General features: G+C 38.4%; 1 protein-coding gene across 4 annotated transcripts; it reads right to left on the reverse strand.

The window, feature by feature from the left end:
* Positions 1-449: 449 nt before the first annotated feature.
* On the reverse strand, positions 450-24,526 carry LOC109090595 (glutamate receptor ionotropic, NMDA 1-like). 4 transcript variants are annotated; one of them, XM_042724042.1, is made up of 21 exons: positions 23,846-24,526; positions 20,704-20,838; positions 19,902-20,078; positions 18,148-18,210; positions 17,301-17,398; positions 16,053-16,174; positions 15,164-15,338; positions 14,457-14,601; positions 13,909-13,995; positions 13,677-13,812; positions 13,462-13,589; positions 13,102-13,266; positions 12,326-12,444; positions 11,764-11,876; positions 11,480-11,628; positions 10,754-10,911; positions 9,339-9,500; positions 9,050-9,159; positions 8,537-8,682; positions 4,985-5,095; positions 450-2,497 (listed from the first exon to the last, which is right to left on the reverse strand). In XM_042724042.1, the coding sequence occupies exons 1-21, from the start codon at positions 24,092-24,094 to the stop codon at positions 2,432-2,434; spliced, it is 2,814 nt and encodes a 937-aa protein (XP_042579976.1). In that variant the 5' UTR covers positions 24,095-24,526; the 3' UTR covers positions 450-2,431. The 4 variants fall into 4 exon arrangements, with proteins under 4 accessions (XP_042579976.1, XP_042579977.1, XP_042579978.1 ...); XM_042724043.1 differs by lacking the exon at positions 18,148-18,210 and having other exon boundaries at positions 23,846-24,525; XM_042724044.1 differs by lacking the exon at positions 4,985-5,095 and having other exon boundaries at positions 23,846-24,524.
* Positions 24,527-26,622: the final 2,096 nt, after the last annotated feature.

The raw sequence follows: 26,622 nt of genomic DNA on the forward strand, positions 1-26,622 counted from the left end.
GCTGTGCAATATCTCCATGAAAGCAGAGTGGTGCCAAGATACTGATGATAAACATTATTGTGGCATATTTCATATCTTTTTGAATAATGAATGTGACTGAATGTACTGAATTCTGAGTGGTAAACCCATTAAATATTATATGTAATACATAAGACATACAACACATAAAAAATATTCACACCAAAAGCAGTATTGTAAATACAATATGCGCTTGGTATTTAACCAAATATTCAGTAGTGCACTCACAAAGAAAAAAAAAGAATTAATGAAATTTAAGGCGGCTGACCTTTGCTCTTAATCTTGTAGTGAATCCTCATATCTGATTTTCTCTGTTTCTCAAACACTCGCCTACCACTTCTAGTGCTCTTTTATTAAATAATTATGAAGGTATTGATTTTCTGAAACTTTAATGTTTCTAACAAAAAGTAGGGCAGAGAGAACAGTGAGCATAAAGTTTTTCATTTGATATATATTTTATTGGTACACTGGAGTATAACAGTTATACATTTTTTAGTTTTTTTTTTTACACAAACAGTATTAGAATAGTCATCAAAAGCAGATTTGGTGGTCGAGAAATAGGGTGAAAGCAGATTTAAATGGCCTTGCAATATTTTAAAGCTTTAGAAATAATGCATGTTTGCATACAACAGTGAATGGGTTACATTGCTTTGTTTGTCAAAGATGTGCTTCCTCTTGAGCCTCACAAGTACTTCAGGCTGCACACTTTTATTTATTCCCTGCCACCATCGTGGGTTTCCACCACTCAGAATCCAATTATATGATCAAATATTAGCTTGATGGACACAGCAGTGCATATGGCAGCATATATTTTTCTATGTAGCATTGATTATGAATCTATAGAGAATTTGTGTATCTGCTTAATGTGTTACACGCTTCATAACGAATTTCACAAAGCAGTTCACAGTCATGTTCACAGTAAAACTGGACTTTAGACACTTGCTGAACCCAGCCCAGCATAATATTTTCAGGCAAAGACCACCAAACCCTGAACCATGAATCTAATGTTTTTCTATAAAAACTCTCAATTTTAATCTAAAACATATATTTTTCTCATATTCATGTGTTCATCTTATAAAACAGTTTCATAACTTACTGTAACAGTACGCATAGTTCACATTCTAAACTTCTCACAATAGTTAGCAAAGCCCTCAGATTGATTGTTTGAGACAAACGATCTATACAGTGATCTAATACGCCTATTATTGGTCAGTATACTTTTAAAAGCCCACAGAAAAAGACAACTGACTCGTATTATAAATTACCACTTTTGCTGGTAACCATTTAACTAGTCCACAGAGCAAAAGCTTGACAACAAACGATGGAAATAGCATCTAGTGTTATTATTCCACACAGACAAAATATAATACTGCTCATATACTGTATTATAATGACATGATGAGATATATATATATAATGTGAGGAAAGGTCCCCAGTGTGGTAGCTAAAAGATGCTAGCTACCAGCTAACACAATGATACAGAAATTATTGCAGGGAATTTCAAGCAAGGTTCAACATTAAGCTCAAAAATCCTGTAATAATATCTGCTTCATTACATCTACGCCACTCTTTATCATAAGAGGGTTCCTTTCGTTCGTTTTAAGTTTTGTCTTTAAGCTTTTATGATAAACAAGGTCGGATCTGCTACATTTAGCCCCTGGCTGGATAGACCCCATGTAATATGCTATCATTATTTTCGTACAAAATATTAAAAACATAAACAAATAAATAAAGTAGTGAAAAAAAGATCCACAGTATGTGTCCAAAGCAACCTTGACAACTTCAGGAGAGTGTTCTGAAAACGGCAGTGAAGGGAGAGAATCGCATATTAAGAAACAAAGTGTACAGCAAAGTGCAACGATGATCAAAATGCGCCAAACTTTCACCTACGGTAGTATTTACAGCAACACAATTTCTACCCTAACCTACTTTTTCAAATCTAAATATACAAAGAAGTCAAAGGTAAGTTCTGTGTTTGCTCTTTTCAAATGGGAAAACATCAAAACACTACCAAAGTGTTAAGATAAGCTACATATATCTTAGGTGGAGGTAGAAAGACATATACATGTGTACTGTATGTAACATAATTATGTCTGAATCATAAAAGTGAAAAACTCTTCAGTATTATTATTAGTTTTTTTGTTAAGACTGAATGATGACCTAATGTGGAGAAATCTGAATATATATTTACATATAAGATATGTGCAAAAAATTGTAAAAAGTGAAGCTGTGTGGCAGTGTGAATTTGCTCCAGTGTGGTTGAATTTGGCACAGTGTGTCCATAAAAGTTTCATATCCAGTGTGCATATGCTGAGACGGGGTGGATTTTGCTCAAATGCTGAAGGTGTTGTCTCAAGCTTTTCCAGTCTCTCTCTTTCTTTCTCCCTGTCAAATTCTCTTTCTCTCTCCACTTTCACACCACTGTGCTCACAGAGGGGTCTGACAGGTTGAGCTGGCCGGTAATGTCCGTAGGATATGGCTATAGATGAGGAGGAAAGAGAAAAAGGGAAAGTAAGTGCATATATATTTGCATAATCCTAAATATGCACTGTTCCTCCCGTGACCGGTATTTAGTTCACGTTGTTATGACGGAGGCGATCTCTCCACCCACTGCAAGCCATGTTTATCTGTCATCTAGAATAATTTGTCTGCGATTTAAACACAGACAGGCCTCCACAACTGCGTTGCAAGGTAAATAGAGTGAACAAGGTCACAGATTCATTACTGCACAATTGCTTTCTTAAAGGATCATTGCTCACGCTTACAGTCCTAAATGAATATGGTTTCTTAAACAGGCACCGTATATCACATGCGAAAATGTCTGCACAAGAAGCCTGCAATGGCACAAATGAGAGCACTCTGTCTCCTGGCCCACGGCTAATCATTTACCTGACCTAGAAGTATTGTTTCCATAGTAACTGTCCTAATAAAATATGACGGCCGGACCCGATATGCAGCACAAGGTGCAGTTCATTCCAGTTCGACACAGGTTTCACCCTCAATAGCTCTCAATTTCTCTGATTCTATAGTATTATTATACTGAAAGGTTTATTTATTGTGATACTCTCCACATAGGAAAATATTACACTCGTCCATATCGTCATTTCAACCCTGGATGATTTTATTTGTTCTTTGGAACACAAAAGAAGATATTTTAAAGAATGCCCCAGTGTTTTTCCCCCCATACAATGAAAGTCAATTGAGCGTTGTTTTGGACCCAACTATCTTTCAATGAATGGGCTTAAACATTGTTCAAAATATCTAAGTGTGTGTTTGGCAGAAGAAATATAATCATACAAGTTACGAGCAAAGGATAAGATTAAAATTTTTGGGTGAACTGTCCCTTTTATTCACTACAACGTTGAAAATGATTTATCTACAATCATGTTTACAGGATATAGTTTTGGATATATATCAACAGAAGTGGCTTTAGTGGGTGTTGTGATACCCTCAGTCAAGTCAATTCTGAGTCATAACCACAGCGCCCCCTGCCTACAAACAGGGAACAGCTTTAGAGCTCTATTCTACAACAACCAGAAGGGTCATGCTGGTAGAGGAAGAGAGAGGCAGTGTGGCATGTGGTGTGGACACCGACATTCAAAACACCATTCAAATCCATTTATAAAAAACACTGATAGAAAAGAAAAGGATGATTAGGACTGTGATGGGTAAACATCAGTTCAAAAAGACATTTTGGCACTGTTTAGCTAGTAGACTTTGTGTCTTTAATCTGCTTCTATTCTGCCTTCATCTTTGGAAAATGTATTTTGAAATCATATCAGGTTAATAAAACATATTTTGCACCCTCACCTCTGTAAATGATTCAAACCATCCTACTGAAGGAGAAACCAACTGAATTGTGAGCGACATGGATTTGGATATTTTTTGTAAACCATCAACCAAACGAGCTGCCAATCAGAATAATCTCTCAAGTTGAAGGTGCATGCAACAAAACCCCAGGTCAATCATTGCCATACCCAGAAAATGCCTAGCGTGCAATTAAATAAAAACTCAGTCTAAACCAATTAAAGTAATGCAATGAAATAGTTTGTGCTTGCACATTTGTTTATATTGAATCCTCAGAGCCAGTAGCTGTCTGGTTTGAGAGCTACATCTTATTAAACCTGTGGGACTGAAGAAACAGTGCGGAGGCGTTTGTGTGAATGAACTCATTTGGGAATCTAACTCTGAGAGTTCAATACATTGTAAACGTAAATCCAAAACCCATCTGAGCAGTGTTTCCTGAAAATGAAAAGTGATTTTTTTTTGTATTCATAGAACTGCAAAGAAAACATTGGATGGTTAAAAATAAAGGGATCTTGGTAGTGCAGGCCTGCCGGGGGAACAGCCCAGGTTATTTTAGTGTCGCTCATCTTTGGGTGTTAACGACGATACCGTGCATCGCGGGAGGCGTACAGGGTGACTTTGTGACAGCAACCACATAAAATGGGACAATAAAAGAAAGATGAGGTACATGGCAATAACGGTTACAGGACTGAGCGGTGAGAGGAGAGACACACGAGTACACATAAAGAAAGGGAAAAAGAAAAGAGCATAAAGTAAAGTCACATCCAGGTTAGGCACGGGAGAAAGACCAGCACAGGCGCTAAGAAGGAGAAGCTACCTCGCCCCCTCCTGCAAGGTCAAACCCACAAGCCCCCCAAAAATCGGCACCTCGGTTCCCTCTCCACACTTTCCCTGGCAGCTAGATTCCTGATTGGACTTTCCCAACAGATGTCTGGATGGAGTATAGATGGCTGACTGACAGACATGTGGCCATGACTGTAACTCCATGTGTGAGGGTGAAGAGAGTCTGAGATGAGACGTTTGTTTTGGAGAGGAGAGATGAGATGACAGGAGAAAGGAAGAGAGTAAAAGAAACAGGGCAGGCCGAGGAGGAAGAGAAAGAGGAAGAGAGTGAGAAGATAGAAGTACAGGCAGGGCGTCGTTTTCTTAATCTTCTTACCGTGTCTTTGGACGACCTACGTCTCTTGATGTTGGAGGCCAGGTTGGTACTGATGGACCTAAAAGAGGCTTTCTTTTTGGGGTCGGGCTCTGCTCTACCACTTTTCCTATCCTAAAATAAATATACAGTATATGTAGAACAATTATTCGTGCTCTTTGGAAGAGCGCGTTTGGTTTCCACCCATCACCACCCACCTTGACTGCTAAAGCTACTGAATGGTACTACCCTGCTAATTTTAGCGCTTATCACAATTAACATGGTGTCTCCTGTCCACACTCCATCTCCATCTTGGCTGTGAGTCAGAACAGTGCTTTCACGCACCCACAGCTCTCTACAAGGAAAGAGGACACTGGCATATAGACTGGGTGAGAATATGTACATAAAGTCTTACTTCGACTCTTTTACAATCCTGACACTCTAGAGAGGGGAGGAGGAGGACTGCCGTGGATCGTGTGATCAGACCACACTCATCCACAGTTCTGCAACTCCATAAATGGAAAGCCAAAGCATTAGCAAAGGAAAAAAAGCAAAATGAACGTATAATCGGATGGGGGAAAAACAAGCTCCGTTTTGAGAGGGAGAAGATGTTCTAGTGTTTTCAGGGAAAATGAACAACTCATCAATAAACAGTTAAAACTTAACACAGTTCCTTGGCATTATACCCCGGTTGAGGGTATAATGGGCGTATGAAGGAAGGAGGAAGGGATGCGCGGGCTCATAAGAAAAGACGAGAGAGTCGGGAAGGGGGTTGGTGAATTCAACCAGAAGACATGCAATACATGGAACCAAAAAGGGAATGCAAAATGAATGACATGACAGTTGACCTTGGCTGGCACCGTCACTCCCTCATTGACTAGCACATTTGGACCATGTTTCTGATCCCCTACAGTGAGCGACTCAAAATCTGACCATCTGCAACTGCACTTTACTTTACAGCAATGTATGAACCATTTTACCACAAAGAGGATATAAGATCGACGTATAAGAGTTTTCAATTTTTTCTTTAAAACGCTTTTTTAAAAGGTTTGAAAAACTTTTAATACCATATTTAAGACAAGATTAATTTTGATGACTGGAAAATGTAATGTTGTGTAACCATCAAGTACAGAACCAAAAATAGGTTAAATATCATTAGTTTTTTGGAGAGTAAAAACACATGACATTTTACAACCTGAACTTGCCCTGTCATAAATAGGTCAAATTATCTGATATTTAAGAGACTTATTTACAGTTCCTGTTTCTTCTGCATGTTGGTTGGACTTGGATTTTGTGAACAAATATTTTAAAATAAAAATAATCAAGCAAAAATTCTATATTATAGGTTTTGTTCTCCAAAAAAGGACTTGAATCCAAAACCAACCAAAATGCTTCTGTAAAGTAAAGTGCAGTTTTTTGTAAAACATTTTTGAATTCTTTCAACATTTGTGAATCATTAGTAAACAACATTGTAAAAGAAACAAGACACAAAAATGCCCACAATAAGATTTTCATCTGTTTTCACATAATACATTCTGGTTTCTGTAGAAAGGGTGACCGTACAAGCTCCTTTAACCGTCAGTGCTTTCATCCATTTCATTTCAAAGCCCTGTGATGAGGTAGTGCCTCTGGAGTTGGCAGCTAGCCCACATCACATGGGCTCCCGATCTGCTCCTGGCTCGCTCTGGTTTGAAATGCAAATGCACCCAGGGCAGATCTGTCTGTTCATGCATTCGGGAAGCAGTTGTGTGTATGGCTTTTGCATACGTTGCACGTGCACCTGGAGTAAGCGTGCTGGGTTTTGTGTGGAATATTTGATTTGAGCTTTCTGGGAGGAATTATTCATCGGCACACTCGTTTGCCATTAGCGGCAGTTAAACATCCATGTTTGCCCGCTCTGATGGGGATTACATGGAGGCTCATTTGCAATTCAATTATATAAGCATTATTTTTCTTTTACTCAATAAAACAGTGGGAGGAAAATCCATCAAAAAGACCTCATCCATGGTTTTTTGTTCATCTCAAATTATGAGCCTTCAACAATGCCGGACCTCTGACTTGAAGTGGGCGGCACATGTGGGCGTATTATCCATGCAACATTGTCTTGTGACTCAAGTAGGCAGTAAAGCCCAAAGGTTAAAACGCTTAACTCTCTATAACACGAATCTCTGATGTGTGAAGTCAATCAGATTGCACTGACACTTGTTCCATTAGTTAGATTTAGTTGTGTTTGCCTTGTGGTGAAATATGGGCCTGCTAATAATGGGTCTATAGTAACAAGGCCACGCTCTACGACTTGCATCCCATTAGGAAAAGTAATCTCGCTTCAACGCACTAACTTTGACAGCAGTACAGAGCTGTAGTCATGTGTTGTGCAAGCCAGCCAGGTTTTAAGTCTCAAACAGGCAGACCTTGTTACTTTCCGCCAACATCCGGTCATCGTGTTGGCCTGTGACCCATTGTGTATGGATACAGCTGGAGGCCAGACACTGATCTGAATAGGGCGTGAGGACGCTTTGATCCCTGCAGGGCCATTCAGCCGGCCTGCTCAGCATGCATCTTCCTGACTCCACAGCAGCATCACAGGCTCCTTTAAAGCGTGTGTGTGTTTGTCAAGCTGCTCAATAAAAGCAATGCCACTGGTGGTAGTGAGGCTGCAGGAGCTGCTTTATCATGCTGCGCAGTTCGATTGGATGGTAAGAGATGTGTCTTTGCATGGATCTGCAGTGAAACACTCATTATTATTATGAAGGAATTATTTTGGACACTTGTCTGCTGTTGCATGGCCAAATTAATGTATAGGCCTGTTATCTTTTTTACCTTGAGGCATTTTTATACTACTGTGAAGTTATGTTCATTTAGCAGATATTAACAATCACACTGTACTGTATTATCAACAGAACATAACTGTGAATTATACTTTGCTTTCTTAGAGTATTAGTGCTTTATTATTGGTGTGATATTAAGCAGGAATTTAAAGTTTTTGATGCCAAAGACCCTTTTATACTATGTGAGAAAGTTACTATGCATGGTATTTTTAGGACAACACATTGTTTCCTAAAATAAATGATTGGCTTTTATTTCATCCTTTTACTACAGCCAAAGCAAATTACAAAAATATTATCAGGAAAACATTTACTTTGTGTTAATTTCACTTGACATTGTTTTGTCTTCTAAACAGTAGCGTATAAACATTTTTGTAATGTAAAAATCTTTCCTTCTTTTTATAGTCAGATTCACAGTTGACTTTATAGTCATCATCATATTTGGGGGTCCTTGGCATCAGAACGTAAAAAAAAATCTAAAAGAAGCTCATTGTGATCTTTTTACCCCTTATCCCTTGTACAATAGAGATTCATTAATAGTGTTCAGCATGCATTAATATACTGACAAATGCCTTTGTTCACTGCACCATTCGCTGCTCACTACTTAATTTGTGCCTCATCATGACCTTTAAGTTGCATCATGAACGCATGACAGACATGCGACTAGAAGACATCTATCTATGAGACTTCTTTGTTCTGTGACAGAAACCACTGGCCTCTGGGCTGGGGGGAGGTTGGGGGACAGCTGTACCTGTAAGTTCTTCCTCCATACATTAACTGCTGCAAAAGCCAGCTGCATTTGCTTCCTGCGTGCATCCTTGTGTCGTTTATACGCAATCTCAATGAAGATGAGGAAGATCCCGGCGACGATGCCACCAGCCACCAACATAAACACGCCTGTGTGATGAAAAATACATTTCATCATTTCCACACAGTCTTCAATGTGACATAGAGGGCAACAGACAGAGACTATTGATAAGGCCTATTCACATTGACAGAGATTCATTTTAAATTTTTGGCGACATGAGCTTCATTGAAAATTTGTGATGTGGCAATTGGTGATAGTTGGTTTTATTTCAATGCAAATGAGACATGATGTGGCGACTACTGAACTGCCGCCTGATTCCGTCGGATGCTACAGTCAAGCAGAAACCCCTACTAGCAACCAACAGCACAGAGACTCCACGACCTTGAGGGATTTGATCGGTATATTGTCAACAGCTCTTCAGAAAGCAAAAGGGATCCTGTGAGAGGTGGATCATACCTGCCATATTCTCGAAAGTGAGCGTGGCTGGTGCATTGCTTCTGGAGTCACACTCCTGATAACGGACCCAGGTTTTATCCAAGTCCTCCATGAAGCCATTCTCATGGGAACTAATAGTTCAGAGACCCAACACATCAGTCAAACAATCCGTTATTCCAGAAATAGAAACAGTTGACAGATTGCAGTAAGCCTAGGGATTAGCTGAAAGGAAGAGAGAGAGAGAAAAAAAGAGAAAACCAAACAAAAGTATAGCTGCGCACTGTGGATGATTAGTCTTGATTGAGAATACCTGAGGATGGCCAGTGAAACATTTTGCTTCCACGGGCTATCTTTACGCATCCCGATACCAAATCCAGAGCGGAAGAACAGCTCGCCTGTGGTGACCAGGTCACATTTCTGCGAGGCCTCAAACTCCAACACTGCTGAATCCCATATAAACGCGTGGAGTTTGCTATGGGTAGAAAAAATACATGAAAAAACTTTGCATTTTTGCAATTTAAAGTGTTTTTCTTTCCCCATTTGCTATTATGCTCATCAAGGCTGCATAATTTGATATAGTAAAAACAGTAATACTGTGATATATTATGATTTGAAATAATATTTTTAACTGAAGCTGAATTTTAAGCAGCCGTTGCTTTATTTGGACCTCAAAAATACATGTCTTATTATTATCAGTGTTGTTAACAGTTGTGTTGCTTAATATTTTTGTTGAAACAAAAAAAAAAAAAAATTCCTAAGGATTTTTTGATGAAAGTTCAAAGGGAATTTTCTTTGTAACATTGTAAATACTTTACTGCCATGTATGATCAATTAATTAAATTTCAAAACGTCTTAGTATTTTGTCCTCCCTTTTTGCTTTAATGACAGCAAGCAAACAAGCTGCATTAACTCCACATGTTTGTGTGAAACCTGATGATTCATTTGATGCAGAATGATTTGAGAATGATCCAAAGAACATCTTGTGCTTCGAGTGGAAGCAAGACGATCTGTCTGTACAAAGAGTCACACGATAAATGACACAAATTAACTTATTTCATTAGTGACCTAAAAATTATTCAGAATCTTAAGTAATTATTTTTCATTTCATGTCACAATGTTTCTTTGTTAAACATTTTTGAATATCCCAAACTTTGTTTATTTGCCAGTTTAAATGAGATAAAATTAAATCCTAGTTTGTCATTGTCTCAGACATCTGGATTAAAAAAAAAAACAAAAAAAAACACACCTCTACATCTTTTTATACCAACATCTGAGAACTGGCAATTTCTAAATGGAGATAAGTGGAACTAATTCCTGGAGATTATAGAACTCCAGATGTTAAAAATCAGTAGGGAAAATGTATTAAACACACTGGCAGTCTGCCATCTGTTCCCGTCTTAGCCTTGTAGTGAAGGTCCCTTCTTTAAAATACAACTCCCCCCTGCTTTGTATTCAGCATCAATACTGTACTGAATCACTCTAACAGTGGTTTAGCCTCTCGCTGCTCTACACACACACACTGAGGGCAGAGGAGGATGTGTCACCGTTTATACTGACTGGTAATTTAGCTTTCTCCCGTCCAATTCCTGTATCTATGCCCAGCCTGTATCTATGCCCCTGTTTGAATATTGTGCTTTTAATGATTTAAAACAACAGCTTCCAACAAACCTGTCCTGACATAACAAAAATAGTATTATTAGTGGAAACTCTTGATTGTTGACTGACTTGTCTCGCACGGCCTGGATGGCTTCAGCGGCGCTCTCGTAGTTGTGCTTTTCCATGTGGCGGTACATGGTGCTTAGCTCAACTTGGCGCCGGAAGTAAATGTCCACAGAACTCTGCTTCACTGTGGCGTAGATGAACTTGTCTGATGGGTTTCGCAGCTGGAATACAAGGTAACAGTGGGACGGTCTGGATGAACTGTGATAAATAGGTGCTATGCAAGATAAATGTATTCAGAACACAATGAATAATTAAAGTAAACCGGTGTTTGGTGTCTGCAAAATCAAAAACACGGACTTTGCAATTACATTAAATATTTCTGATATGAAAATGTCTGTGGGAATAGAGGTAAACCAAGGTAAGCGTGACCTAAAAATGTTCACTGAAGTCTGTTTCTGTGCACCTACAACTGTAATAATAACACAATTGTAAATTTATCAATAAATATCCCATAAAATGTACTTAAATCCTTTTTTGAATGTTTAAAATTGAGTCCTTTGTAAATGTTCAGCCCACATGACAGAACTGACATGACTGTTATGATGAAACAAGGCAAATAAAAATAACCTATGGGAACAAATGACCCATAATTATGTGTCCTTGCCATGCTTAATTATATGTGGTGTTTTTATAGCGTGTGAAATGTGAAATCTCGGTGCATGGTAATTTAGAGTCTTATTTGATATTCTGTTGTAAAACATGCAAAGCTGCTTCATATTTAGCGCTCACCCTAGGGTCGTTGATGCCGGTAATGCGCTCCTCAGGCCGATCCAGCACTAGGAAGGCTGCCAAATTGGCAGTATAAGATGCAACTATAATCATAGCAAAACCAGCCCACACCATACCTAAAATCCTTGCTGAAAAGCTCCGAGGGGCACCTGTGAATGTAAGCGGAGAGGTGAGAGTGATAAAGAAAATTATGCTTACTGCACAATCAATCAAACACAGAGTCAGCAATATTTCCACCTCGCAGCACCAACAGACTGAATAATAATCTTATTGCTGATGTCTACCTTCTCCAATGCCGGAGTTCAGAAGTACACCCCAGGAGAACCACATAGCAGAGGATAAGGTGAGGGCATCTTCTTCTTCCTCTTCACTATTTACTTTAAACCTTCCAAACGGGCTGCACAGCAAAGTGCATATCAGTCAGAGACAGATGCTTTTAAACTGCATCCAAAAAATGTTGTTAACCTTCAGCTAAACTTTTGATATCTTCTGCAAACTTTCTTAATACCAGGCTACATTCACACATCTGTGTTCAGTCAATCCTACATCTATCCAAAGGTGAGTTTTACAGGGCTAGTTCACTCAAAAATGAAAGTCCTGTCACCTTCATGTCATTTTCTTCACGATTTTCTTACTTCTTCAGAACACAGGAGATATTTTGAAGAATGTTGACTCTTTATTGTATATTTTTACAGTATAGACAAAATATCTTCTTTGGTGTTCCAAAGAACAAAACATCATACAACTTTAGAATGACATGAGGGTGAGTAAATGATGACAGAATTTAAAATTCTGGATTAACTACCCCATTTAGGTTTTATGCATGTAACAAATATTGTTCTTTACCTGAAACGGTCTAATAGGTAGAGCATCACCGCCACAACATGGACCGATAGACCCACCAGTAACCACAGAGTGCTCTGAAAAGGCTGCATGAACGAGTCCAGTGTACTGCGTGGTATTTCCTGCAAAACAACACAGCTTTATCCAACCCAACAAACACCACCCACATTGCCACATGCATCGCCATATGGAGCATCAAATGGAGTCTACATCTACAATGGTCAGAGGTGTATTAATAGATTTCACTGTACTCCAGAGTCAATTGATTTATCACAGCGTTTTCTCAGTACAGAGATAAGTCCACTTCAGGGAATTTAATTGAAACGAGAAACTGTTATACTATTTCTGTCCCAGAAAATCACGTTCTCAGAGGATTTTTCCAAAAATTAATTACATTTCAGATACTTTATTTGAAACTTCAAGTTGAAAACTGAAATGAAACTGACACCAGATCTTCCTTTTTTTTTCTCATTGGCCTCATGGAATAGTGCAGTTTCCAAGGGAGAGTTCATGCAAAATAGAAAACTCTCTTATCATTTATTCAACTTCATATTATTGCTAACCTGTATGACCTTTTTTTTCTTATGTGGAACAGAAAACAAGATATTCTGAAGAACTGTTTTTTGGTCATACATTGAAAATCAGTGGGGTCAAGAACAACAGTGGTTGTCATTGATTTTCATTGTATGGATTAAAAATATCTATATTTCAAATGTTCACTTTTGAATTAACTGTGACTCTAAAGCCAAACGGTGATCTGTAGATCATCTGAGGCTCACCTTTTTGACAAGTATTGTGAGCCCCTGGTACTTGAATGGTTTCGAGAACTCTATATACTGGGCTCGTTCATTGTTGATTGTAAGTGGAGCCACGATCATGTCTGCCAAGCCACTCAGGAGCTCTCCCATCATGCCATTCCACTCCTTCTTGTTGCTGTTATTTACCTGGTATCATGGAAATAACATTAAGCAATTTGTCATGCCTAAATGCACTTACTTTATGTATATTTCAGCAGATTCTTAACAGCATCTGTGAAGAAAGACTTGGAAATGTGCAGACTAGCCTAGTTACATGACCTTGGAAAAAACATGCAAAGCTTCAGACTGGTGAAGAATCAATAAAGTTATCATATTACTCACACGCTCCTGAGTGCCAAATTTGCCATCAGCCACTAGATGCACTTCATAGGTGAAGTTCATTGTCATTGCAAGTTTGATCAAAAGGTCAATGCAGAACCCATAGCAGCACTGAGGCACTATGGGGCGACCTATAGAGTTACACAAGACTGTCAGATCTGGTCAAAGCACAACTTTAGTTCAACAAACTGTATTTATGTATATTACATAATGCCTACCTGGAATGGTCTCATTGGGGCCAGTGCAGATCACTTTTTTGATCAGGACTCCATTAACAGTGTACTCTTCCTTGCATGTTCCATCTCGTAGCGTTGGTTTCACATAGACAAAGGGCTCTTGATGAATGGTGACAATCTACCAAATAACAAGAGAACTGAATGTCAATGCATGGTTTTCGATTTATTTATTTATTTTAAAAAAGTATACATAAAAAGCCCTGCAGTAAAGTACCTTTAATCTTGTTGACATCTGATACCCTTTTGGCTTTTCAGTCTCTCCTCCTGGCCAAATAATCTTCCTCTGAGTATTCATTACAACCTGAAACATAATATTTTCTTGTCAATAGGGGGTTAGTCATTATATAGTTATACTGAAAGAAAATACTGACAACTAATGTTTTTCACTGTATATGTAAGCTCTTTTAAATAGTACATGTCAATGAAATAGTATGTCAATGTTATTGCATTATTTCACATTTTTAGGATAAGTCAAACATTAATCTTAGTTAAATGTTAATTCATACATATGCATTGACAATTTGTATAGCAAAATGAAAAGCTACTGTACTTCAAATGAATGTTGAACTATAGTATATTTACAAATGAACATTTTGTAAAAATAACTGCTGTTCATTGATGGTTCATGAAACTTAATACTGTACACTTACTGTAAAGTGTTACAATAAAATTACAGTGTGCTACTGTCCAAACTGTTAAAATAGTAAATGTTTGCACTGAGCAGAAGGACAGTTTATTAAAAAGACTGAGCCGATTTCATACTTGCGAGCCATTGTAGATGCCCACTTGCACCAGCCGGGTTTTCTGGTAGTTCAGAATGCTGTAGTGGGCGAACCTCCTGTCTCCGTCATCATTAAACTCCACGCGGCCTGTCAGGCCATCTGGATACTTGGATGACATCAGCACTCTAGTACACCAGAGGGTTTTTTTAGAAAAGGCACAAAATGCTCATTTAAACACAAAGGAAGACATTGACGATGACTGGAAGTAATGAAAGTTTACCAGAAATGGTAAACTTTGAGTTGGAGATGGAGATGCAGATGGAGATGCAGGTATGTCTAAGAAAAAGACATGACGATAACTAGGGAAGAGTTAGGGGGTGTCGTGTGGAATGGGGTGAGTCAGATGGCACATATAATGTGCAGGCACAGACATAGGAGAACAGAAATGACACCTGTAAGGGTCTCAAATTGGGTCTCAAATGCAAATTGGTACCACCAGATTTCACAAGGCCAATGTAAGCAACAACTTAACAGGCTTGATGTGTCCTTGCACTCGCTTATTACTCTGTTTGAGGAGTTAAGGCGTGGTTTTGGAAGCCAAAAGCTAGCGGTTTCAATATTTGTGGCGTGAATGCTTCCACTCTTGTCAGTGCCAGACCAGTGGTAATGTATGATAATGCATGATAGCAAATGGATGGTTGGTTGGAAAGCTAGCGAATGCTAGCCAGCGCTCATCCCTGGCCTCACCGTTTGAAGAGTGGGCCAGTCTTCCAGATGTTTGTATTGCCAACACAGCCTCGAGGAGGCTCTGTGATATTCTCCTTCTCAAAGAGCTCCTGAATGGACTGGGCCACCACAGCCACGGCATCGTAGATGTGCGCAGACTCGTTCTTGCCATTGATAAGCTGAAGGCCGAGCAAGCCTGCCCAGTTGACAACATTACATGGTGTTGGCCAATGCCTCACAACATGACTCTCACTTCAAGAATACGTCAAGACATACTCGTAATAAAGAAATGCACACATTGCCAGAAAGAGAAACAAACGTGCATTGCATATGAGCGACAAATTGTCTCAAGACAGACAGAAGGACTGTGAAAGTCATGGGGGGTCAGGACAGGGTCAGCACTGAGCAGAATGGCGTGAAGTTGAACACGGATGTGTATATAAAGAAGCCGGGAACAAAGAAATGCAGTTGTCGCTTACCATCATATCCACACCTCAATGTGGAGGTAGCAAAGCACCAATTATAAATAAACTCATGACAGCCAAACCTTAAAAATGTATGCACATTCAAACCAATATGGATTACCACAACTCTCTATTGCATCATTTGTTGTCTACTGAAAGAAAGGACAAACACTCAAAAATGAAACAAATTAAACATTAGACATAAAGCACAGTACAATGAGTAAAGAATCACTGTGTTTAAAACCTTTAAACATGGAGATGTTTAAACGTTTAAACACACAAGTACAGCACAGACACTGATTCGTTGGTGGGGATTGCAAATTGTAATCGTATAAAAAGCTTAAAAGGCAAACATGTTCAGTTTGTTAAGAAGCCTGGGAGAGAGAGAGAGAGAGAGAGAGAGAGAGAAAGAGCAGATGAAAATGGAGAGGATGAAAAGTACATACCATCTGGGGCTTCACTCAGTGCTTTACCAGACATCTCCCTTTCTCCAACCAGCCACACATAACCAGAGCCTGTCATATTGAGCTGGCGCGCTGCTTTGTAAATGGCTGCGGCTTCGTCTTCACTGTGATTGGACAAAGATTGGTAGTAATAGACTGTATTAATTGGACTAAACACCTCCAAATTTAATGCTATGAGCAGCTCCGTATGGAATCTGTGAGTGCAGAAATCAGAGAATCAGCTATACTACACATTTCTTAGCTTATTTTTATGTTAAATAGATTTGTGTGTAAAAAAAAAAAAAACATTTTGGCATGTTTAAATCATTACGCAGAATGCCTCAGATTTCCCCCAAGTCTGTTTGCATATTCTGTGTGGGCCTGATTATGAGTGACTCATGAAGGGCAGAGAAACTGTCTGACATTTTGAGGTAATCTCTTGTTAACAAATTAGATGTCGGCTCATTTAATCAGAAAACACCTAATGAAGTGTTTGTACTGAGGCTGGACATTTTAGCTTTATTTGCAATCATTTTTAATATTTTAAATGCATCAACTCACTGAAATGGTTCAAATATATGCAGTGCACTGAGAATGTCTTTTAAATTCTGATTCAATTCCTTAATCTAAACTGAACTTTGAACCGAACATGATTTTGGATTCTGAATGCAAGGAAGTATATTTAAAAAAAGAAAATCAACTGTAATTACTAGAAAAGTAACTTTTTCCAAAACAAGAGTTGTCCATCTTGGCTTATATTATATCATGTCATATTATATTATTATATTATAATTTATTTAACAAATTAACCTTTCTGGACAAGGGGCTGTATAACAGAAACTTCCTATCTTTATTTTTGTCTTGATGTGAAAACGTTTGATTTCCTAAGTGAAATGACCATGGTTACTAAACAAATAGGATAGGATTTAAGTTAGGATGTTTCTGTAACACAGCCCCAGGACAGAACACTTTATTTCCTGAATTTCTTTGGCTTGCAATTTAGTAAATCACTCCAATCATAGTCCTACCATTCCAATCCATTTTAATTCAAAATCAGTGTCAATTTCCTGTGAAATGTGACCAACTAAATTTAAAATTCCACCTGAAATAAACAGTAGCACAAATATCTTTTCAGAATTCTCAAACCCAAGCTTCGCCATTTTCGCCAGTCAGTCTCTTGGCTGGCCAAATGTATTATTCAGTAACAATAACGATTAGTGGTGATGGGTTAAACAGTGAAGATGAACTCACCTTGCAGACAGGATGATAACTCGGGCCTCTAGCTCTTTGGCTTCCTGGAGCAGAGCCGTCAGATTTGTGTCTTGGCTGAACAGGAGCACTTTCTCTGCCTGGGATTAGGACACAACATTAGTCAAGTAGTTGACTCATCCCCACCATGAACCATGCTCTTTGAGCGCTTGCGCTTTTTTTTCTCCTTTTTCTTTTTTTTAATTTATTTATTTTTTTGGAGAGGGGAGGGGGTTTTAAAAAATGAAGTAAAAAAAGTTTCTGAGATAATCTGCTTAAATGAAAAAAACTTAAGTAAGCTTGGAGCAGGTAAAAAAGTTCAGCATTTTCACATGCAAACTCAAGGGAATCAAGATTCCAAGGAAAAACGTGCATGTTAGAGGAAGAGTGAGAAGAAGATTGATGCAACCGGAAAGAAAAAACAGGTGAAGGAAGGTGGTGGTGGTGGTGGCTTCTTTCCCAACCAAAAACAACAACAAAAAAAAAAAAAAAACAACAAAAAGGAAGAAATGCTGCAGAAAGGTGGGAGTAACATCTGGATAGTGCCTGTCCCACACGACCAGATCTCCACGTACTGTCAAAAGAATAGACTTGCAATCTTGCTGGCTTCAATACATGCATTCCTTTACACAAAAATAAAAAAGTGAGAGGTGGGGAGCGAGTTTTTGTATACGCTTTAACAGAAAAAATAACCCATTCTCGATTGAAATCATAAAAAGAATCCAAACAAATAAATAGACGTGCTGGCAGGATAAGGATCTCTGGAATCGGTTTGTTGATTGTTTGACTGCTTTCTAGTGGCTACTTTCAGATAACTTTTGGGCGGCGTGCATTGACCATGCAAATATACCTTGGGTCCTCGCTTGTTGTCAAAGGACAGTTGGTCGAGGTTTTCATAGTTCCTGTTTTTACTCTGATGAATAATGTGCACAGAGAAAATATGCAGACACAGAATATTATAAACAGTTATAAATGGTGCGCAGTAAAGCATTCCAACAAATCTCCACTTTTCTGCTTCAAATTGGGAAACTCTAATCCTGGGGCTTGCAAAAACATCAACAAAGACTACATGGAGCAGACAACCTTATCTATCCTTGCATATGGCCTGAACCTGCACGCTATTATTTCCATGACTTCTCCTCTTTTAATTATTTTCATAATATTTCATTTTAATTTTACCTTTTCACTTGAATTTAATTAAAACACTTGCCCTGAGTGAGTGCGCTCCTTGCTTTAGCACAATTAATAATAAGCGCTAATGTCTCTGTTTCGTTACAATGCATTGCTGTTTGTTAATGGTGCAGTATATTCAAGCGCAACCTAATCCCATCCATCAATTTAAATTTCTTTTGTCAAGCTACCGTAAAAGAACATCAGCTACAGTCCATGAAGCACAGCAAGTTGCTGCCACAAGACATGTCTGTCCAGACATATGGCCCGAAATAAAATATTTCAAGCACTCTACCTAGATAATGCACATTTTTCAGAGCCTCAGAATCTGGATTACCTATATTTTTTGTGTTTGTCTGTCAAGTATTTGGCTTGCAATTTAGAGAGCCCAAGTAAAACTCTCCTAGATTAAATGGATGGATATGGATTATTTGAGATCATTGTTTAAGCATTTAATACATATTTGTAGATTTAAGATTTTTTTGCCTGATTGTATAAAAAAGCCTGCTTGCCTCCTAAACTCTCAATGGACTTAGAAAAACTGTTGTTTGTCAAAATGGCTTTGAGTTGAAGCTTTAATATACAGCCATCCAACCGTGTGGACAACGTGCAGGCAAAGTTTTGTTGTAATAACTGACACAAGCAAAAGACTTTCATGAGCCCTTCTACTGATTCCCAAAACAGTCTGAGAATGTGCATATAAAAACAGCTGGCCTTGGGGCTGCCATTACTGAAAATGACATTGCAACGACATTGCGGGTGTCCTAAAAATACAGTGTCATGCTAACGGATTCAGATCCTGAAGAAATGGCTCTTTTTACTGAATTACAAATCATTATTTTGTTCTAATTTAGACATATGTAACCTTTCATTAATGGCATATGTATGTGTACAAATGCAAATGTTGATGAGGTTTAATGCTCACATGGTTGCATAACTACCTTCAGCTCCAAATTTATTGTAAATTACTTACTTACATAAGGTGAAATATTGAACAGCACAAAGCTGCACACAGAGAACACTCAGTAAATCAGTAACAGTCTGTTGCTGGGAAGAAATTCTCACAGAATAAAAGAAATGCAAAACAACCAAATCCCCTTGCCGTTGATTTTTTGCACAGCCCCAGACCAAGTCCCTCATTTTGCTCCTGTTGTGGATAGACAAATAGGAGAATCTGACTATGGTAAAAAGCAATGTGAGATGAGTAGAAAAGTACAAAGTTTTGCAGATAAACCACTTAAGACGCTGCTGATGCCTCTGGCATAAATAATGTTAGCCAATGGAAAGAAATGTGTTTACACAACAGAAAAAAGGAAACATTTAACATATATAGAGGACCTCTGAGATATTGATTACAGGAACACACGCTGACTTACACACACACACACTCATTTACACGCTGGGCCGTGTGAGTCGGCAGCCCACGCATCTCACCTTCGTCTCCCTTTCCTCCAGCAGGGTTTCCAGTTTTTTCTGTGCCGCTCTGCCCTCGTGGTCATCACTCACAATCAGGATGATGTGATTCCACTGGAACTCACGCATCATGTCAAACCACACTTGGGCTTGGTGGGAATAGGGTGGCACCGTGCGCAGGAAGGAGAGGTGGATGCTCTAGATGGATGGTTGGGGGGAAAGAACTAGTGAATCTCAAAGGCACGAAGCAATTTCAGTTCATTAGGATTTAATCAATTTAACTGTAATTAATTTAGAGACGGATCCAAACATCACTTCTTAGCGTGCCAAGATGCCATAAGGCAAAGAGTATAAGTGAATCTAAAAGAGGCAATCGATCATAACGCTATGCAGTATTTATGAGAGTTTTTAATTAAAGGTCTAAAAAATGACCACGCTAGAACTAAAAACGAGTAAACATTTATCACATTATTCTGCTCTAGAGGAAGAATAGAAAGCCATGGGTTTTGTTTGCGTTATTTAGACACAAGTTCTTTGCGTTGTTTCTCCATTGGTTTCAATGGGTCTACGATGTACTTAAGCTTACAATGCTTTTGGGAAACGCAGCCCTGGTGGTGGACCGTCATGAAAAAATATATTTTCAGGGCTTCGCTACACTATATCCTGCAGAAAAGGTTTTCAAACTTCAAATCTCCAAGCAAACCATATTAAAAAAAGATGACTGAAGAAAAGGACAGATGACATCTGCAGTGGAACGCAAGCAGAATTTCTGTCTGAAATACACTGAGTCATAAACCAGCTGCTGGTGGTCTCCCACACTCACCTTATCAGAGTAGATGGACATGCGGGTGGTGAGGCCCACTACAGGGATACGGTAAAACCCAGCTGTGTAGGACACCGGAGTGGGAGTCAGATGGTCGTTGGACTGGGGTGGGTGGCTCACCAAGATCGCATACACCTGAGGACATGAGGATCATAGTGAGGAGAGAAATCTGACAAAGTTTTGTCACTTCTAAACTACACTGTAAATGGCCTCTAATCAATTAATTCATCAGTACAAATACTAAATGAATGAATTAATAATTTATACAATGTATAGCTACACAAACCTACTTGATCTACTAAAATCTGTAATAGAAAAATATTGATAACCATAACAACACTTTTAACTAGAAGACAAACAGTACTAACAGTAAACTAGAAGACCATATGATTCAAATGGGAATTGTTGACAAACAAATGCCACTAAGCTAACAAATATGACAATAAAAACAACACGGCATGAACATTCACTAAATAACATGAAATATAATTTAATCACAATATGACTTGTTAGATTCTGATTGGTCAATTGTGTCGTTTGGACGTTTTGATATTTCATAGACTGCGTTGCAAATTCACAGGGTCCCTACCTAGTATTCACTGCAAAACTCGCTGTAAGCAGGGCATATGTCGAAGATCGAAGTATCCATGTTCTTTCCTATACAGTGTGCAGGGCCTGAGCTAAACATATATGCTTCTGCAATTTGGAATCTCATTTAACATGGAGTTAAGCCCCACTTCGCAGGGCACTATCAGGCACGGACGCAGTCGCTCATCTAGGTAACTGAAAATAACACTATAGCGCGACACTTCTAGGATCACGCGCTCTCTCGTTTCATAGTGGCGCGAAAATGACCTCAGAGAAAATCTGCGAAATGTTCTTAGCGTAAGCGACAATGAATATACAGGTAAAATTAAAGTCAAAATTTCTTGCGACGTATTTATTTATTTGTGTGTAGCGTATGATAGGCAGGATAATGTACAGTCGGCTTGATTGACAGGCGATCTGACCAATCATAACGCTAAATCCGCAATCTTGCCCGACAAACAAATCAGACAGGAGAGTAGATTAATTTTGGGGGACTTAGACTTGAAAAATATTATGTATTGACGTCTTTCCGCGGTTGAAATATAACATGTTCTGATGTTCATTCCTGTTCATTTTGTGCTTTAGGTAAATATAAAAGATGATTGGTCACGTGACGCTTATATTGATCTGTCACGACACGTTAGAGCGACAAAACGGTATTTATTGTTTGAATTTCTTAAAAATGACATTTTTTTTCATACTATACTTAACCTGCGCTGTCTGTTGGGACGTTGTCAGTTTACTCTTTGCTCCACGATGTTTTTATTTTACTATGAGAACATAGTAAGCGGCATGGCTTGTCGGACATAGCAACAGTAACTAAGGAGGGCGGGTCTTTGCGAAAGGTCTGACTAATTTATCGCTTAGCCTAGTGATGTTGGTAACTGATAGCAAAAATTATAAGAAAAAAATATTTAAATAAATATGTTACAATATTTTTACATTATGTCTTGCCCTGTTAAATATATATATATATATATATATATATATATATATATATATATATATATATATATATATATATATATATAAATATATATATATATATAAATTGTTTTGCCTTGTACCTTAAGGTAACTTGCAGTTAACGTCAGGGTTTTTACTGTAGTATATGTAGTGTTTTTCCATTAAAATAACCAACATTTTCCCATGAGGGTTAAACACAATGGATAACTGTTTTAATTTGTAACCTATGTACTGACGCATTTCTACAACGTAGAGCAATTCTTTAACCTTGCTGGGCGAGCCGGCTGACAGCGAAATGTCAAAGTGGTGATCTTAGTAACATCAGCAGTTTGGAGTTAGTTGTCATGAACAGGGTCTGTGCGTGTGTATGTTAGACGGGTGTGATTTGGATGGTAATCCGTGTTACAGCGTTGAAGTCCATAATCTCTGCCTCCACCGCCGTGTAATAATTTGCTAGAGCTTTCCTCGCAGAACAAAGCAGCTGTTATCTACGAGGCTGGCGCCATGTTGGCCTCGTTTTACGTTTTTCAATAAAAATAGAGGGAGTGGACCAACTGTGGTGCCATGGCGCCTCATAGAGGGGTCAGTGATGTTACCTTAAATGTTTTACTTATGCTTGAATTTATGTTTATATGACTCCACATGAATCACAGGTTGTCACATATCCTATGTAGCCTACTTTGCATTATTTCAGGCTCAGTGCATGTAACCTCTGAGCACAGCCTTACAGCCTTCCCATCACAGCAATGCTCACTCATCGGTAAGGTCAAAATGGACCCCGGATCCTGTTGAATGTTTTCTTTTGTGCAATGTACTCTAAAATCGAGATTCGCAGCAGCGTTTGCCTTTGCAGAATACAAAGTTACAATAACTAAATTTGGCTGACAATACCTTTTCTTGAAAGAATGCAGGTTTATGATTCTGACTTTTAAAGATTTTGTGTTTCTTCGCGTTTACCAGAAACACTTATACAAATATCAAAAAATAATAAAATATAAATATATAAAATAAAAATATCAAAATGAATTAATTAAAATGACAGCTTGATTTAAGTATCTGACAAAAGATATTTAAAATAGGCTAATGATATAGTTTAAAATAATGATATTTATAAAAATTTTAATTAACAAGACAGATTCATCCGAAACGGTAACCTTATATGATAGATAGATAGATAGATAGATAGATAGATAGATAGATAGATAGATAGATAGATAGATAGACAGACAGATAGATAGATAGATAGATAGATAGATAGATAGATAGATAGATAGATTTCTCTTTGCAAGAACCAATAAAATCAAAAATTCAGAGACTTGGTGACTTCGCACTTCAAAAAAGTCAATAGAAATGGTGTTTTAAAATTTAACGATATATATAAAAAATATAGCCTAGTCATTAAAATAGATAGAAAGAAAAAAGATAGATGTTTCTGTAAAGTGCTGTTTATTTTAAGAATCAAAGGTTGAATGCACTGTGTGACAAGGAACTTCAAAATATCTTCTTTTTTAAAGATTTTATTATAACGTCAAAATGCCTATATTCTGAGTATTCGCATGAGTTGAAGAGACTGGTTTGCGAGTGTTACCTGGTTAGAGATGAGATCCTCACATACGGAGAGTGCCATCTGAATTGCGTTTGGCTTATGGGTGACAGAAATTGCGTTCATCTTGAACTTATCTTTGCCGTATATATTGTTGGCTTGGGTGACAGCGTCTTTGAACACTTGTTCATATCTCTTCTGGCTCAGGACAGCCCCGATATTCACAGTCTTGGGTTCGCATCCGCCTCCCGCACAGGAGCACGAGATGAGGAAGGCGAACAGAACCAGACGCATTTTGCCCTGGATGGCAGAGGAGTCAAGCTGAGTGCCCCGTGGAGGATGCGTGTCGATGCCCGTTGATTAGACAGATCCGCTCTCACTGCGTCCTCTCCAGCAGCACTGGAATGCGACCGCCTCAGTCTACTCCGCAGAGGAATGGGCTTCACTCATGAAACCCGTTCATACTCAAGAACCATGTCAACACGCCTTTGTAGAAAATGATGCTCGCTCCTGTTGATAGTCGCCTCACATATGCACTCTCTCTCGGGAGAAGGTGGAAAAATCAGTTTTGCAGTAATGTTGCTGTCATCTGCGCTCACTTGTCCCGCTCTTGGCGTGATTGAATCGTAGTCAAGGTTTTGTCAAGGGTGACCTGATGCTCTGTGAGAGACGCTGTCCTTGGTGCTGAGAACTGAGCTCGCACACTGATGCGCGCGCACTCGCAGATTACGCCTGATATCACGGAGCTGTCACGGTCGAATAGACTTCAAAACATTTGCGTTAATGCGTGGAAAATCTCAGGTCATCACAGTACCGTGTGATTAAACTAATTGGATGGATTTTCTAACATTAATGTGTAAGTCACACGAAACCAGTAAGAAGTGCGTAGTTTTGTGTAAATTGTTGTACAATTGGCATATAAAAAAACCATAGACTGAAAGATGATTGTTCCTTTATATCATGTATTTTTGTTTATCACTTGTCCAGAATTTTCTCAAAAAGGGAGGCAACCATTAGGCTATTTAAACAGACAAACTGGTTCAGTATGGAATCGCATTTATAATTTCGCATTAATCTTTTGTTGACATTTAAATGTGTATATCGTTCGTTTCCTTTAATATGTCACATTACAAGTTAATAGCTCTGCTTGCGTCTTTGGAAAAATCCGTTTATGGCAAACTGATAAATCCGTGTCGTTCTTATACATTCATTATGATCATCATTTACTCGCCGAACTGTCGATAGACTTGTTTTCCCTTCATTTAAAACCGAGAGGGATGCTTTTTCTCATAAAAAATAATCAATGGGAGCTTGTCTCCATCTATCATCCGTAGATAGCTCCAGAACAGGCGCGTTCAAGTGCAATGGAGAAATTCAACGAGACCCCCGTTACCAAGGAAACAAGCATCTCCGGCTTGAGGTGCAAGTGTTGTTTTTCCAGACACAGTAACTTACAATTATGAAAACTGCGTTTTATAAGATAAATCGAACATATGAAGGCTTCTTCTAAAAACAGTCTGTAAGAAAAATTCAATCAAACATAGACATGATATATGCATTCTAGTGTGACGGAAAAGAAATGCCTCATTTTGATGTTGCATTTAGATTACATCATTACTGGTGCCTGGGAGGACATCACTCATTATCAGGGATAGAACTGCAACTTTAGTCAGACATGGATGGAATTTTGATTATAAAGGTCTTGTTTGGGTACATCAAGTTTGCTGCTAGGTGCTTTGATGTTGTCTCAAACCCAACCACTGCGTGAGATATGACTCAGTGCTCTGTAGAATATGACTTTTCGAAAAGTACTAAAGATGATTGGAGCATGTTTTACAAGCAAATACAATTTCAGTCTTTCTACTTCAAAATTTCATGTTTAATTCAATGTTACTTGCTGTTTATTGTAATTAATTGTGAAATTTTATAGCAATTCCTGAGTGAATATTGTTTAAAATTATAAATCCTACATGCCATTTATTTTAAGTGTAAACAGTGACTAAATTAATTTACGATCCATATGCTCCAAAAGTATAAATGCCAGCTTCATCACATGCACATATAGCATGCATACTGCGCTTTGCATATTAGTCACACTCCCACAAACACATGCAGAGGGGGATTAAAACATGACATCACTTGAGGGCAGGGCAGGAAACACAGTGATCAAATAATCATCACCTTCTTTTCAGGACAAGCCTATTCTTTTTTATTATCTGTTACTTTAGAACAGTTTCACTGCACAATAAAATTATGTGATCCGTAGACTCATTAAAATAACGTGAATCATTAGACAGCAATACACAGAGCACTGAAGTGTGGATCTCTGCGGGACAAGGGAACGTGGATGAGAGGAGATGGCAGCCGAACTGCTACTGAGATGCTTCAGGCTCTCAATAAATGATACCAGTAGAGTTAGTCTCAAACTGGCTCTCAGCTCCCAAAGTGTCAGATTGGATCATGGAGTGGTGATGCACTGTATAATACATGCTGCACTGCTTGTTAGTGTGATTTCACTTGGGTGGAACCCTGATATCTATCTTTTACACAAACTTGAAAGCAAACTATACCATGCATATATGCACATGAATTGGAAATGTTAGCAAATCACTGTGCAGCCTTGCTACATTATTTGATATTTGAGCATATTTCGATTTTTAAACCGCAATTTCCTTTTGGGTTGAAGTGAGACTCCAGGAAATTGAATGTTGCTGAAACCAGTAATGTTTCAGCCATATCTGATTGGCCGTGTGCATTTTCAACTTTTTTGAAACATGTGGTTCTTTGCATACATAATTGAAATCTTTCTACCACACGCAAAC

Source organism: Cyprinus carpio, chromosome B5 (genome assembly GCF_018340385.1).
Source record: "Cyprinus carpio isolate SPL01 chromosome B5, ASM1834038v1, whole genome shotgun sequence".
Classification (NCBI taxonomy): Eukaryota; Metazoa; Chordata; class Actinopteri; order Cypriniformes; family Cyprinidae; genus Cyprinus; species Cyprinus carpio.